The 17255-nt window shown below is 49.3% G+C and overlaps 1 protein-coding gene across 1 annotated transcript in view; it reads left to right on the top strand.

Moving 5' to 3' along the window:
* The window catches only part of LOC147721188 (protein AF-10-like), a 1319715-nt gene that overhangs the window by 966658 nt on the left and 335802 nt on the right, over nucleotides 1-17255 (top strand). Inside the window, exon 10 of the mRNA XM_086966803.1 lies at nucleotides 7729-7792. Coding sequence (XP_086822929.1) covers nucleotides 7729-7792 — 64 coding nt within the window. The remainder of the gene's footprint in view (nucleotides 1-7728; nucleotides 7793-17255) is intronic.

The raw sequence follows: 17255 nt of genomic DNA, 5'->3' as shown, positions 1-17255 counted from the left end.
TCTGGAAGCCTCTGGTCACCTAGATCATTCGCAGCACAGTTTTCGGAAGGGACACAGCACTGAGTCGGCCCTTACTGTGGTGCTTGATAACATTCGCACCACAGTTGATAAGGGCACGAGCACTCTGCTGATCCTGCTAGATCTCATGGCTGCGTTTGATACCCCATCTCCCTTCGTGCTAACATCCCGACTGAGGGAGATAGGGGTGGAGGGGCCTGCCCTTAGTCTCTTGGCCTCCTTCCTGGGCCAGAGGGAACAGAGAGTGAAGCTGGGGGAGTTCCTATCTCCATCCCTGCCGGTTAAGTATGGGGTCCCACAGGGGTCGGCGTTAAGCCCGACCCTATTTAACATCTATGTGACCCTTCTGGCCAGGCTTATTAGATCATTCGGGATGGAGGTAGTCTCCTACGCAGATGACAACCAGATCTTGTTTTCTCTCGCCCAGTCTGTCAGCTCTTCTGCCTCCAATTTTAGACACTGTATGGAGACAGTTGCTCAATGGATGATTGACAATTCATTGAGGCTAAACGGCGAGAAGACGGAGATCCTCTTGTTCGGCGGGAAGGATGACATCTGGTCGACGGAATGGTGGCCTACATCTCTGGGGACTTGCCCAGCGCCTACCCTACTAGCACGAAACTTGGGGGTCATGATCGATCCGGCCCTTGCGATGGGTCATCAAGTCAATAGGACAATCTCTACTTGTTGGGGCACCCTCAAGATCTTGTGGAAGATCAAGCACTATTTGTCCACACAAGTCCATAAGCAAATTGCGGTTGCATTGATAGCCTCTCGGCTTGATTATTGCAATGCCTTATATGCGGGAATAAACAAGTGCTTGCTACAGCGACTGCAGATTGTGCAGAATGCTGCGGCTAAGTTTGTTTTAGACCTGCCCAGGAGGTCGTCAGCTACTGCTGCCAGGAAATCCTTGCACTGGCTTCCAATTGAAGCCAGGATCCCCTTCAAGGTCCTCTGCTTGGTATATGGGGCCCTGACCAGAAAAGAGACAGGAGGAATAAAAGATCTGTTGATTCCCTATGCTCCTTCCAGAAACCTTTGTTCCTCAAAGAAGTCTCTTCTTCTGGTTCCCCGAGTACGAAGAGCCAAGTGAGGAGGCAGAGCCTTTTCTAGCCTTGCCCCTAGATTGTGGAATTCTGTACCTTGTGACATTAGGACTCTGCCATTGATGCAGTCCTTCAGAAAGGCCCTGAAGACTTGGCTTTTTGTCAAAGCTTACCCTTAGTTATTGGACTGCCTTTTTTGATCTCTTTATAGGCGCCTTGATGCCTATTGGCAAAGTCGCGCAATATAAGTTTTTATTCATTTCAGTTCAATTCAATAAATGTAAAATGTATCAATCGGTGTCTCCCATTCAGGGAAATACGCCTCGTGTTTCTGCAACAGTAGCTCCACATGTCATTGTCAACTGCCATCCCCAAGTCACGTTGCCACTCAAGGCGTGCCTTACTATACCCTGTCGCTCTGCCTGTTATGGTCATCCTATACAGGGTGGAAACCATTTTTTGGGGGGGAGGTTATTTTAATCACATGCGTGAGTTCCAACTATTCTGCTGGTTCCAGTAAGTCATCACCCAGTTGCTCTCGCCAGGCCCCTCTAACTCTGTGAAATTGGAAGCGCTGTAGTCCAGTGGGCGCAGTTTCTGGTGTAAGCATGTCAGCAAAAGATTTAAGCCCCCCCCTCCCCCCCCCCCCCCCCCCCCCCCCCTCGAACATATCGCCAGCCGTAGTTATGCCCAGGTCGTTCAGGGCAGAGACAACACCTTTTTCCGAGCACGGCGAAAGCCAAGCCATCCAATCAATAGGCATCAGTTGGGAATACAGAATCACCCCGCTGTAGTATTGCAGCAGAACCTGCCATGCGTGCCTGGGCGAGTTTAATGAATCTAGCAATCCCGTACGCCTGATAACCGGATCAAATATTATAGCTGGCAATGGCTTAGGAGCCGAGTAGAGCCTCTCAAGCTGAACAAACGGTGTATTCTCCTTGTCATGTATCCAGCTGTGAATATGCGCGCCCTGCGCCACTCGGAAGTATAGCTCAAAGTCCAGAGCTTCTAGACCTCCAAGGTGGTATGGCAACACCAGGACATTCCGCTGCACCCTAGCTTGCTTCCCCGCCCATGCTAGCTTTATCATCAAGGATTTAAGGCGACTGAAGAAACATTTCGGCAAAACCATAGGTAGGTATGTTAGTGAAGAAATACAGCAATCTAGGCAATACGATCATTTTCATGATCGATATTCTATCTATCAGCGAGAGCGGGAGACCCATCCAGACATTGACATTGTCTTCTAGTTGCGCCATGGCAGTCTCATAGTTCTCTCGCATATCTACGTCTGGGTCCGTGGGTAGCTGTATCTCCAGATAACGCACCGAATCAGTGGTCCACCTCAAGGGATACTCCATCTCAAATTGCTCCATAGCCGGGGTCAGAGGGAACGTGATGGATTTATTCCAGTTGACCGTCAACCCCGAAAGAGCCCCAAACCGCACCACCTCTCGCAAGAGTGTCGCCAGGTTTTGCTCTGGCTCCCGGACATACAGAAGAGTATCATCTGCTTAGGTTGAGATGATCAAGCGATAATTGAGAAAATTCAGCCCTCTGTGACTATGGTACTCGCGCATCGCACAAGCCAGCAGTTCCTCTACCAGCGCGCAGAGTGTGGGCGACAAGGGGCACCCCTGACGAGTGCCTCTCCGAATGAAGATCGGATCCGTCACACGATTTCCCAGGCGCATACGGGCTGTCAAATCTGAGTACAGAGCCGCCATCATCTGTAAGAACCCCTGGCCTTGTCCAAGCCTCGTTAGCACCACTCTCATGATGAAAGGCCACTCCACCGAGTCGAAGGCCTTCTCCATATCTAAAAACACTGCTATCGCCTTTCGGTCCTGAGAGGTGTGCTAGAGAGCACCAAACACAGTCCTTAGGTTGTATCTAATGTTCCGACCCATCACAAAGCCTGCCTGTTCCAGTGCCACCAATTCCGGGGTTAGCAGGGCCAATCTAGTCGCTAGTACTTTCGCATATATTTTGGTGTCCACGTTCAAGAGCGACAGTGTCCTATAGGAGCTACATTTTTCTCCGGCTTCGGGGTGACCACAATCAGTGCCTCTCATTGAAGCGACATCACACCCGCCTCTCTCATATCCGCAAATAATGCAGATAGATGTGGCAGCAGCAAGTCCAAGAACGCCTTATAAAACCCCACCGTGAGGCCATCCGACCCCGGGGTGCTCCCCGCTCTCATCCCACTCAGGGCCTCACGAATCTCGTCATATTCTATTGGGAGCATTAGGAATACTCTGTGTACATCCGATAAAAACGGGATTTTAATGTGCTTCAGGTAGTCCTGGATATCTACTTCACTGCCCGACCCCCGCGCCTCATAAAGCTCCCAGTAGTAGCCCCATAATCTATCAACTATCTCCTCCTCAGCCGTAAGTAGACCCCCCTCCTTCGACTTTATGGCCGTAACCATTATTTTACGTCTCTGCTGCTTAACCAAGTAGGCCAGTACCGCGCCCGGCCTATCCCGCTCCCCATACACTCTAGCTGGTGCATATTTTCCTAGATGTTTCATTTCTGCGTATGCCTCCGCCTGATATTCCGCAACCAGCTCCCGGAACTCTTTTCGTGTGTCATCGGAATCACTACCTAGCAGTCGCCCCTCACAGTCCACCACCTGCCGCTCCAGGGATATCATCCGTTGTCGGATGGATCGGAGCACCCCCCTGTGTTTACTAATTACCCCTCCCCTAATGTAAACCTTAAATGCTTCCCAAACCCTAGAGAAACTGTCTACCGATCCAATGTTGATATCGAAATATGTCTCTATCGGTTCGTGTAGGACAGGTCCTCTCTAAATTGTATGTCTTGTAGCGAGTAAGTCGGGAATCTCCATGTAAATGGGGGATTATCCTCTGTGGAGTTGTGAGTGTCAGCAGGACCGAGGAATGGTTGGAGAGAGTTCGCGGGAGCACCTGACAGGTGCGCACCAGGGGGAGAAGTTGTGAGGAGGCCAGCCAATAATCTATGCGTGTGTGAATGTTATGAAAGTAATGCGTGAAAACCCCTTGTCCTGGGTTAAAGCTACGGCACACATCCGTGAGGTCCTCGCTAATTAATAACCCATCCAGTTCCCTGGCTGCGAGAGCCTGTCTTCTGTCCTGGCCACTCGATCTATCCAGCTCCGGGCATCTGGTCATATTGAAATCCCCGCCCCATACAACTTGGAGGCCAGGAAAGTCCTGTACCACTGCGTCCAGACGCCGGTAGAATTCAGGGCTGTCAAAGTTGGGACCATATATATTGACCACCAGCATGTTCATCCCCCTGCCCGTGCATTGTGATAGGACGTACCGGCCCCCTGGGTCAGCACATAACTGTCGCAAAGTGTATTCTGATTTCGGGTTCACCCAGGTCAGTACACCTCGCGCATCTGTTGTGAAGCCTGTTGCGTTATTCTGGCCTTTCAGGCCTTAAACCTGCAACCGTGGGCTGTTTTTGGGCAGGTGCGTCTCTTGCAACAAAGCTAAATCTATGTGTTGTCTCTGCAAATAGTTCAAAACTTTCGCAGTTTCCTAAAATCGTTCAGCCCTCGGACATTCCAAGTTACTGCCCTAAGTGCCTCCTTTCGAGTATCCACCTCTGAGTCATCAGGCGCCATTTACATAAACCAATGCAACATACCATACTGGACCATCGTGTTCACTGTTAGCAAGATTAACTGTAATTCTGCAAGTTCTGGCATCAAAAAACAAAACCAATGGAACCCCCACTCCTCCCCAAGTCCAACACCCGACCCCACCCATAGCGGACCACCGCCAACTAGGTCGCGATACATCCAAATCCCATGCCAACCCATCCCCCCCCCCCCTCCTGACTAACTCTCGCCCCCTCAGTGTCACCACATGCGGGTGGAGGTTGCTCAAGTCCAGCGGCCAATGGCACAATACAATCTCAGTGCTTGACACTCGCCTCGTCACCTCGAGCTGGCAACTATCTGTCCTGTCCGCACCATGGGTTATTCCCAACATAGGTAGCGCCTAACCTATTGTTCTCTCTGATCATCAGGTGCTCCAATCTCCGCCCCCACAATAACCTAGGACAGTACCTGCACTCCTAGTCACTCATTCCTGATCTTCCATGCCACCGCCGCAGGCACCGTCAGTTGATTCAAGGTCCGGGGCTTTCCTCTGCCCTCTCGCCCAGTCCTTCAGCGCCTTCTCCAACGCTCTTGGGTCTGTGAAGATGTGCGACTGACCGTTTCTGTTGACCTTTAGCTTTGCCGGGTAGAGCATCGCATATTCCAGACCTTGGTCCCGCAGCTGTTTCTTCATAGGCAGAAAGTGTTTCCTCGCCTCCTGAACTTTGGCAGTAAAGTCTGGGTACAGGGAGATGTTTGAGCCTTCGTGTGTTAGCGTCTGGTTTTCTCGGGTACTCGTAGGGCCCGCATCTCTGTCCCTATAGTTAAGGAACTTTGGGATTAACGGTCGCGGCGGGGCCCCAGGTTTCGGTCGCGGCGCCAGCGAGCGGTGCGCCCTCTCAATGATGAACATGTTGGAGAAGACCTCTGCTCCCAACTAGGTCGTTAGTAGCCGCACTATGAATGGGTCCATCTTACCAATGTGGGTTGTTTCAGGAAGTCCTACGATGCGTACAGCGCCTAGAACGCGCCTCCAAGTCTTCGGTCTTATCCTGAAGCAGCTGTATCACCCTTCCCAGTTGTTTATGACTAGCGTCGATGGTGGGTTGCGCCTCCTCTACCGCCGTGATCCTCCTCTCAAACATGTCCAGGCGTTCCGCATGTTTGTCAAGTCGTGCACCCATTCTGTCCAGCCTGTATGTCATTGCGTCCATCTTGGCCCCCAGCGACGATATACCTTCCTGTAGCCCCTTCTCCATGGACCTCAAGAGGTTTTTAATGTCCTGGTCCGGTCCCACCGGAGAGGAGGACCTGCTACCGTCCTCGGTCGCCTTGTCTTGTGATTTTGCACACTTCTGCGCAAATGGGAGTTTGGACTGGACGCGGTTTGGTTTCCCCATCTTGCCACCGCTTCTAAGTTCCAAGCTCATACGCGCCCCACTCTCCGCCGGTCTCTCCAAGCAATTTGGGGTTTCGAGTAGCGGACCAGGCGTCGCCTCAGTAATTGGTCCCGTGCACACTTCTGGTAAGTGGCGCCGCTCACTAGGTGCTCAGCTGTACATAAACAGCTCTATCTGGCTCCACATCTAGGGCCCTTCTCACAGGTGTCTTCCCCCGGGGCCTCTGTGAACCACCACTCTAGGTTCACCTGTCGCTTCCTGTGGCCCCTAGTGCAGCACTCACGCGCTCCCCACCTGCATCGTCGCCTCTATGTAGGACTACTCGGGATCGGTCAGCCAGTCTTTCCCTAGGATCAGGCCGCACTGCAAGTTACAGGACCAGTGGCTCTGAGTCGGCCGCAAAACCGGGGAGTAGCCCCTATCCTGTATAGCTCTGTCTTTAGGTGGGGGCACAGAAATGGCTGCAGGGCAATTTCTCATGAGCCAGTATACTCCTCTCAGGCCTCGGGGAGTTACAGCACCTCCCGCGAAGCCGATCTCCTCCCTCTCGTGCACGGAGCTGGGCCTCCGCCGTGTCCCGTCTCCCCCTCCGCAGTCGAGTCTCAGGCTGCGCAGGGTTAACTCCGCAGGGGCTCTGTACCAGGCACCGCCGTCGACCAAACAGGCGAGTACCCTGTTCCGCCCGCTCCGCAAAGGATCTCCGCTTCCCCGGGTCACCAGCGTAGGGCCCAGCCGCACGCAGGGCAAAGTCTCGGGGCAGGTCTCCAAATCCAGGACGGTGCTTCTGGGCCCAGCCACGCTCCGAGGTGTCTCCCCACGAGCCGGTCTCAGCGCCGATCTCTCCTCACTGTTGCGCGATCGGAGGGGCTGCGTCCCTCAGCCCATCCGCTGCAAATTTATGTCCCCATCTGCTTCAGGGCTCAGGATTTGTTAAGGATCTTTTACCAGCTTTGCGGAGCTCGAGACTCAAGCCTCCATCTTGGTCTTGAGCCAGCTCCGCCCCCACACCTTCTGAAGCAACACACCATGACTGTTTTTCTAGGACCCTTTAACACACAGATTTGAAGTCCCATTCAGAGACTCAAGCTTCTGGAGAATCGCAAAGATGCAAAGTTTTGCCCTGAAGGAGGACGTTATCAATCTGCCATAGTGTACTATGTGCAATCAACAACTTTCTTTTCAGCAGCGGCACAGCAACCCGGATAATGTGCTGCATGGCTACACACTCATAAGATCAACAAGCATTGGCATAGTCAATAGGTCTCGCTTTTGGGACCTTATTATAATTTAGTTATGCAGAACAATATCCTTGTTGCAACAACATGAACTGTTGCATGGCTAAACACTTATAAGGTCCCAAAGGCGAGACCTATTGGCTATGCCAATGCTTGTTTTATCTGTTGTTTTGACGTGTTGTAATATGAATTGCTGCCACCTTGAAAACAGATGCATTTGTAAGAAAACGTTGATAATGTTAAATTCGGTATGTTGTTGTTTGACGGATGCAAAGGTATACAGAGCCTAATTGAATACTGTCTTTCCATTTATGGAGAAGAGGTAGCCATAAATAAAATATTTCTTATTACTTAGAATGAACAAAACATTGCAGCTTGAAAACTGATGATTAAAGCAATTGGTTGTATTATTGTTGTAGGAATTTTGTCTGGGGAGTTAAGCTTCAAAAATGGATCTTGTGATTTACCCAATCTCTTGTCACAGTAAGTATGTTTATTTAATTTTGCAAATTATATTTGAACAGCACATTGTTGTGCCTTTGTTATGCCATTGATGTATGTGAATTTGATATTTATCCATACACTTTTGCTGAATGGCCGTGTGGAATAATCTGCATCTCTTTTCTTGATTTAACTGATTATTGTTGTCTCAATAGCAACATACATTCCCCTTTTTGTTTGGCGAGCAAATTGATGATGGAATCCCCTTGAGGAATTCCAAATCCCCAGGTCCAGACCATCACCCACCCTCTGAGGTGCTCTCCTTGTAAGACCTAAAATGAAAGCACTCCGTCCTCTTCCCTCCTTAGAATACGTCAAAAACGTGTCTTAGTATCCAGCATACATTCCTGTGCTCAAACCTCTTCCTAAACTGACCTTTCCAAGGGCCAGTTCACCTCAACAGGTGGCAGTGGTCTTCAAGGAGTACATGAATCGGTGGATGGTTCTTTGTGGTCTTCTCGAGAAAGATCCTTCACAGTGCCTATAGCTCAAGCTCACTCTGACAGCAAATACCCATGTACACAGTTCTGGGCCACATCTAGGGGATTTAACTTTTAGCGTTCTGTCGACCAGCTGAGAGCCTGTCCTGTATAAGTCTTCTAGAAATGGCAACAGTTAAGTTGGCAGTGAAGATCCTTGTCCCAACACATTCAGGTGAAGCAGACCCAAGGTATTATTTTTTTTAAACACTTTTTTTATTAGGTTATTTTGCTAAATGTAGGGGTCGCAGCACGTCACTGGCCAAGGAGATGTAATTTGAAGTTGTATCAATAACCATATTTCTAATATATAACAATACCTATGAAACATGTAGGTTTCATAAACTAAGAACTTACAAAGAGGTTCCAGTCTCCATATTAGTACAAGCAGTGCAAACGTCATAGGGTGCCACATTAAAGATATGCATACACATTTTTCTCAATTCTCAATTGGGATATACCAATGCATAAAAGAAAAAACCCCACAGCGAAACAGTTTCAGGGGTCCAACTCGAGCGGGGGGGGGGAAGGTCGATACCACGATAGTCCGCCCATCTAGTCCAGATTTTGCATTGTTTTGCTGGGCATCCTCGGTCCTCGGAAACAGCAAACTCAGCCCCCATACATTTGTCTAGTTCAGTTTTCCGTTTGCCCAAATTCGGGGTGATGTTGCCTTTTACATTTGCGCAATTTTCCTCTTGGCCACTGTAGGAAGGTGGATATCTGACTATGGTTACCCCCAAACTTTTTGCCTGGTGTTTAGCTGGTTTTTGACTTAGTTGGCCTGGGATCCTGCTATTCAGGGCCCCAGGCTGATTGCTCTCTCCTTAAAATGGACTCCATGTACCTTAGGTGCATAACACAATTGGAATTGGTTCACCTTATAGGCCCCTGTAACAGTGTACCATAGGTACCCAGGGCATAGGTGTAGCCAAGGCCTGCCAGGGGCTGCAGCATGTATTGTGCCACCCCTGGCCTGGCCTCCATATTTGACACAACTGGCTGATCACTCAGCTGGGGTAAGTTGGTGTAATCACCTCTTACTTAGGTACAGTATGCCTGTGCCTAACCCTAAACTGGACACATATGTTCCTATCAGCCACTCCTATGGAAGGCCTCATCAATCCTGGAGGCAGAGTGCTTGGAAATATGTGAGATGGTGCTCTAGCATGAGCTGAGCCTGTCTGCAGCTGTCGGGAACCACTCCCTAAGCTGTTCCGGGATATTGCCATACCATATACTCTTAAGTGCATTATAATCCTCGCGGTTATATGCTATCTTTGGTTTGGCTTTATCAAAACATGTCGAGTAAGGTGTCATACGAATTGGAATACTATCCCCTCGCCAGTTCTGGCGACGGGGATAGCATTCCACCCTTCTAGAGGGACACGACATGTGTGTAGCCTTAACCCCGGTTAAAGTTAACCAGAGCCTCAGCATCACAAAATGGATGCTGCCACCACAGACACAAGTCTGGCCTCCTGCTGCTGACCGAAACTCGGCAGATGGTGGCCTGGACAAAGGGTTTCCTGCCTTGGGAGGTGCGAGCACCACCCCAGACAGGATTTTGTGTATTAGGTAGGACAGGACTGAAAAGAATCAGACATGCCCGGGGCACACAAGGTGTCCCCGTGCATAGGCCAGTCCAAACCGGTTCTGGGGCCTTCCAGCCCCAGTCCTGGCGCGGAGCTGGACAAAGGAAAGGGGGTGTAACCGCCCCCCTTCCTGGTTCCTCCCAGAGGAGGGACCTAGTAGGTGATCCACCCCCAGTTTGGGAATAAGAGGGGGAGCAGTGCCATTGCACAGCAGATCATCCCGAAATCAACTTAAAACTAAGAAGAAGACTGGACTTCGACATTCTGCTGCACAGAAGACTGAAGAAGAATCTCCCTTGTGGCCAAGGAGTGACCACCCTGTGAACACAGGTACCAACCAGCGACTCGACGTCTGCTTTGCCGCCGCCTCCCGCCGGAGACCGAGCCCAGAGCCCGACAAGAACCAGACTCCCAGACCTCTCAGAGCCCGATCCACAGTCCCTGCGAAGAAGGGACCCGTGGAGGCACCGAGCGACGTGGGACCGGACCTCTTGAAAGACACTCGACAAGCTGACTGCGCAGCTTCTGAGGCATCCTCGACGTTGTGCTTTGGGGATTGAGAACCCCCACCACCGAGCAGCCCTTGCACCGAAGATCAGCCCTCCAGCATCTCCACGATCTGCGTGGGGCCCTTTTGCATTGTGCCACTCGACGCGCCATCCCGGCCACTAGCCACGCGGCCAGCGGCCATCTTGGCGACGAACCCGAAGATTTAAACAGCAGGTCTGGTTGCTCCAGACCTACCCAAGCTCCTGTGAAAAGGAGCACTCGCTCTGACCTTGCTGGTCCGAGTGAACAGCATCTTTCAACTCCTGCGTGGCTTGCATTTGCCAAGGCCTGTTTGCTCCGATCAGGTCGCCGACACCGCCAACAGCGAGAAGCCTACGTGGGACAGCTCGTGACCGACTCCTGGACGTCCTCGACCCCGGGTATCCACGTGGCTGCAGAAAGAAGCTACCCGACAACGCCTGTTTGCACCCGACATCGCCTGGTTCCACTCTGGTTCCACGGTAGTCACTGGCTAGTGACTTTGAACACTGACCCCTCTGCTTTCAGGTCTTCAACTCTTCAGATCCACCCTTGGATCCACCGGAACTCTTCTCATCGAGCCGCCTGCAGCATCTTCAGCTCCAAGCACCATCGACCAGCGTGGCGAAACCCGACACATCTTCGACCCTGTGCACCCGCTTCCTGTGGGTGAGGTAACTCAGCTCCGCCGGTGCTCCTGCACTGGTACACATCCCAAGGGCCTGTGTTTTAAGTTTCAGCTCCGTAGGTCACTCGGAAGGTTCCTAACTTTCTAACTTTGCGCATTTTACGCACCATAGACTTTGTATTGCAAAGTGCGTGCACTTTGAACACTGCACCCGAGTCCCGTGGGCCTTTCCCGACTTAGTTAACTCCAGTCTCGAATAGCTCCAGCGATTCCCAAGGCCCTAGGCCTCTTCACTTTCCTTTAGGTATCTCTTATACCACTTTCTTAGTATATGGTTTAGGTGGCCCCTAGGGCTCATCCATATTGTGCAACTTTTGTGTATTTTAAACTGTCTTGTGATTTAACGCTTGTGCTTCTGTGCTCATAAAGAGTCCAGGGGATTTTAATAGTTAATAAATCAATATATATTTTCAATATATATCTGTGTGGTGTCCCTTTCATTTGGTATTCAAGGGGGTTGTGTATGGTATAACAGCTGGCTTCACATGCCTTTCAGAGTTTAGCCTAAGACTGCTTTGTCCACGTTACCACTAGGATAACTGGTCTACAAGGTTGAATTACAACCATCATCATAAGGGTTGCTTGGCATGGTACAAAGTGATCACTAGAATTAGTGAGCATTATATACCAGGCCAACTTCTCACAGCCACTGCGAGTGCTAAAAACAGGAGGTGTTGCTTATACCTATTCCCCCCCCCCCTATGTCCTCTGTGGAGTGTAATAAGAAAAGGCGGGGATCGAGCGGGAGATCCCATGACAGCACCTCATGGAGACACAAACTAATTTGGCACCACACTTCGGGCACACAGAGAACTGAATAACACCCATCCGCCATAGACGTACCCTAGTGTAATATGCGCGGTGTAGGTATTTTAATTGGATAAGCGGAAAGAACATGGACACCGCCGCACCCCTGGGGCTGGCGATAGCTTCGGCCCAATCATCGTCAGTGAGTTCAGGTACGTCTGCTTGCCATGCAAGCCTTGTCTTGTCCAGTGTGGTGGGTGTATGTGTTGTTAGTGTCTGTTAGACCTGTATGATCTTGTGAAGTCCTAGGTCCCCTGTAAGCAGTCGCCCTTCCAAGGGTTGAAACTCAGGGAGGGATTCTAATGTGTGGATCTGGGGTTGAAGTGTGTGTCTGAGCTGAAGGACAGATCCAAGTTTTAACTGACAAGACAACTATCATGCATTATATGAACAAGTAGTGGGAGTTTGGGTCACTTCCCCTTTGTTAGAAAACCAGAGACGTCTGACCTCAGGTTATAGATAATGGAGTTAGTCTGTCAGCAGCTCTTACAGCAGGTAAGGTGAATCAGACTACCAACTTCCTCAACAGACTTCTCTTTTAAAATTATAATTTGGCGTTTGCTCTGAGGTGATTTATCTGGTGTTTGCCATGTGAGACTTTCCTCAGGTTGACCTTTCTGTGACAAGCTCCAAATGAAGTGTTCTTCCAGTTGCTGGCAGCATCCTTTTCTAGGGAGTGCCTTGTCCTTCAGTAGTTGTATGATCGGCATTGTGCCTTTCAATTGTTTCTTTTTCTCTGGTGAGTAAATCAAAATTTCAGAATACACTAAAATCCAGTGATTCTAGTATTTTCTGACTGTGCCAGGTAACTGGTGTACCTGAGCGTCTGAACTCATTGCCTGTTGTTAGGACATATGTATACATCAAGGAAAGATGTTCCCAGGATTATGATGTGTATATATACATTAAAGATCACAAGCACATCTGTATGTGAGGGAAAGCTAGCATGGGTTCTACGTCAACATTTCCGTGGGATTTATGGGAGATTGAACTGGACACCACAAGACCAAAACCTCATCCTAACCCCATTATTGCTAATGATATATTTGATAGCTAGCTAGAGTCCTCGCTCAACACCATCTTCCAAAAAAAGAGACACTGATCAAAACCGGCACTAACAGAAATTCCTGGTACTCCCCCGGACTCCGGAAACTTAAGCAAAAATGCAGAGTATTGGAAAGGAATTGGAGAAAAGACTTCTCAATTAGCAATAAAGCTAAACCTAGGGAAGCCATTAAACACTATAAATCAGAAATAAAATCTGTACAAAGTCGCTACTATCAAGATAAAATTACATCGGCGGCCAATTCTACGCAATAAGTTCTCCTTATTGATAAATCCCTTTTGACTCCTCCAGCTCCCCCCCCCCCCCCCCCTCTCCCCAAACTGCAGATAATCCTCAACTACGATGTGACCAGCTAGCAGAATTTTTTTCGGCCAAGATACAAACCATTTATACTTCCTTCCCTCTGGAAGGAGATTTGCAGCTGGTACCTCAAACTGACCTAATAAAGAAACCGGTCCTACTGGAGGAATTTCCCCCATTGGAACGGACCTCCCTAGTAGAAATCCTAACCCACCTCAAATCGGAAAAAACCCATGGTACAACAGGGCATGTAGGGATGCGAAGAGTGCCCTGTTGTTAAGACTTAAGGAGAGGAACAGTGAACGTATAAGGGAAGCAAGGGCGTTTAAAAAAATATATATTTTAGCCGCCAAATCTGAATGGGAGATTGATAGATGGCAGGCCATCAAGAATACCTTAGACGATAAAGATACAAGAGGCTTCTGGAATCTGGTTAAAACGGGAAAAACCGAGGGTAGGCCTGCCTTCGAGCGAAACATTGGGGAAGAAGTTTGGCGAGCCCATTTTTTTAAAATTATTTATTTATTTTCAAAATAGCAGAATGCAATACATACAGAGCTGACCGCCTACAACCCATCTCAGGCCGGCATTACTTTAAACTGGCATAGATGCTGATTGACAAGAAGGGCAAGGAGTGTACAAAGCATATGCTCAGCAAGAAAAGAATCAACAAAGGCGATATTTCTCTGTTGGCAGACGTAGACCCGCTCTGTGCATGCGTATACAAAACAGTACATTTTTTACTTTTTCTCCCCTCCACCCTCCCCCCAAACACCTATTCCGCCCCTTCAGCTCCCCAGTTGCTGCTCCAAATGTGTAATAGTGTGTGGACAATGAGTGTAGTGCGGACCACGCCGCATGACCTGACCGATAGCCTAAAGGACCACCTTATGAATCCCCGCCCTCAGGTGTGCCCTGTCCCCCCCCGTCCAATGTCGAGTGATGGAATAGCCGCTGTCCTGACTGCTTCCACCAGTGTCTGTGTCCATGGTGTGGCTTGACCTCGCCTCACCCCTCTCATCTGCCTATGGGTCCTCATCAGTGGGCTCCGGGTGTACCTCTCCCTCCCGTGCAGTGGATATCTCTTCTGTGTCTCTGGAGTTTAGGTAGGTCTTTGGCGAGCCCATTTTAAAGCTTTATATTTCAGTTCACAAAATGGATCCAGTGAGATAAGGATAATGGCTAGCACTCAAATTTTTGATTTCCCTGGAGTTATACCTCCTTGCACATTGACCGAGGTATTAGCGGCCTTGAAAAAAGTATCATCTAACACAGCTCCTGGTCTCGACAGGATCCCCGGTGACCTTTATAGACATGAACAGGTAGTGTAGGCTCCATACTTTCAGACCCTTTTTTAATGCTATCCTTATTGGCATGTCACCCCCCCTAACGTGGGCAGGGGCTGAGATGATTCCTATTTACAAAAAAGATTCCCCTCTAGAACCGGCAAATTATAGGCCGATTAGCCTCATTGGCGTAGCGCAGAAGACTTTTGCACAAGTTTTATTGGGTAGACTCCAGGAATGGATGGAAGACTCCAATATTTTAACTCCCCTACAAGCAGGCTTCAGACCCAAAATCTCGACCATAGATCAGTTATTTAGACTTCAACTGATCTATGAGAAAAACATAGTACTGGAGGGAGGTAGTCTCTACCTTACATTCGTGGACCTTAAATCTGCGTTTGATACGGTAGATCGCTACCAGCTGTGAGGCCTATTGTCTGACATGGGACCACCATACATTTGCCAACAGCTCAAACGCCTCCACGAGGGAACTTTTGCTAGTGTGAGGTTTGTCAACCATGGGGAATTAACAGCTCCTTTCCCGGTTGAAAAGGGGGTGTCCTTGCGCCAACGCTTTTCTCGCTCTTCCTAAACAGGCTAATTAAGGATCTTCTTGCCGTCAAGGATATCGACTCCCAAGACTTACTAACCGCAAAATACTAATGTTTGCAGATAACACCCTGCTCCTTTCTAAAAAATAAAATGGGGATGCAGCGTGTCTTATAGGAGTTTAGCTTGTTTTTTAAGAAGCGGAATTTGGAAATGTACTTTACTTTACTTGTGGATTTGTAGAGCGCAAGCGAATCATCCCCAAAGGGATCTGTCGGCACTTCGAGGAACAGGTACTTAATGCCCGTGTGCAACTAGAACAGCCAGGTCTTTAGAAGTTTCTTGAAACTGGTTAGCTCCTTACAAGCTCTGATGTTCTGTGGCAATTTGTTCCAATGACTGGATGCCAGATAGGAAAAGGCTCTGCCACCCATCCTGACCTTGTGTATTCTCTGAGTACACAACAAGTTGGCATTGCCAGATCTAAGTTGTCGGACAGGCTGATACCAGCTGAGTTTGTTTCTAAAGTAAGCCGGACCACTCCCTTGTAGTGATCTAAAGACTATACAGGGCATCTTAAAGATTGCTCGCTTTGTAATCGGGAGCCAGTGTAACTTGTTCAGCAGGGGGCCAGAAGGAGTCTGTGCCTGTTTGTTGAGGGTTAGACGGGCTGCTGTATTCTGTACCACCTGGAGCCTTGATAGAAGATCTTCCCTAGCCCCCACCAGCAACGAGTGGCCATACTCCAGCCTACTCACCAGGAGTGACTGGGTAAGGATTTTTCTTGATGACAGAGAGACCCATGGGAAGACCTTCCTGAGCATCATCATTGTACCAAAACAGGTACCGGCCACAGTCTTAACCTGCTCTTCCATAGACAGATTTATTGTCTATCCTAACGCCCAGGTTCTTGGCCCAACTCCAAGAGAGGGGGGCTTGGCCCAGCTCAGTGGTCCACCATTCAGTGGACTAGATTACTTTGGCCTTCCCAAACAGCAGAATCTCTGTTTTTGAGGCGTTGAGTTGTAAAAACAATTCCTCCTCATCCAGCTGGCAATGCTAGACATGCCGCTTCTAAATTTTAGTTGGGTTGACATGACTCCTCCTCAATGGGGACAATTAGCTGCGTGTCGTCAGCATAAGAAATGGTCACGAAACTGTAGCCTCTGATGATGTCGGCCAAAGGAGTCATGTATGCATTAAACAAGGTTGGGCTCAGGACAGATCCCTGTGGAACACCCCTGCCTATCCCTGTGGTTTGCGATACAAATGAGTCCAGCTGAATACTCTGGGTACGGCCTGATAGGAAACTTTGTATCCACTTCAGAGCCCTTCCCTTCACCCCAATCCCCCTTAATCTGTCCCGCAGCTGCCCGTGCGAGATGGTGTCAAACGCTGCTGACAGATAAAGGAGGACTAGGATCACTGAGGTTCCTCTATCCAGTGTCATCCTTATGGTATCCGTCACCTCCAACAGTGCGGTCTCCGTGCTATATGATGCACGGAAGCCGGACTGCGAGGGATCCAAAAGGTTGTGGTGTTCCAGGTAGAGGGAAAGTTGTTGATTCAGCAAAGTTTCCAAGACCTTCGAGCAACAGGGAAGCAGCGAGATTGGTCTATAGTTCTGCAACTCAGATGGGTCTGCTAGTGCTTTTTTTGCAGTGGCTTTACACGTGCAATTTTCCTCTTATTAGGAAATATGTCCGTCTCCAATGAGATGTTATATATAGTGGAGATCGCACCTGCTAGGACCGGACTGAGTGTTGCCATGATCGCCGGTGGTACGGGATCCAATGGCGAGCCTGATTTTACCCGACTCAATAAGGATCCTAATTGCTCTTTAGTTACATACGAGAAGGAATCGAGCCCAGGGAAGGACACTAAGTCCTGCAGCGGGTCTCTAACTGGTTGTCCCTCACCCAGTTCCTGTTTCTCCACATTGAAAGTCCGATAAATCAGATCGATCTTTTGGATAAAATACCTGGCTAAGTCGTCACAGAGTTCCCGTGTGGCGGAGGGTGACACATTCTCGACCTTAGGATTCGTGAATTCCTTCAAGATCTTATATAATTCCCTAGAGGAATTTTTCGCCTCTGTAATGAGTACAGCCAAAAGAACCCTTCTTGCTGCATTGCAGCTGTTAAGGT

The sequence above is a fragment of the Lissotriton vulgaris genome, chromosome 4_1 (genome assembly GCF_964263255.1).
Source record: "Lissotriton vulgaris chromosome 4_1, aLisVul1.2, whole genome shotgun sequence".
Lineage (NCBI taxonomy): Eukaryota > Metazoa > Chordata > Amphibia > Caudata > Salamandridae > Lissotriton > Lissotriton vulgaris.
Note: the sequence above shows the minus strand (reverse complement) of the source record. Positions and strands in the feature narration are given on the sequence as shown.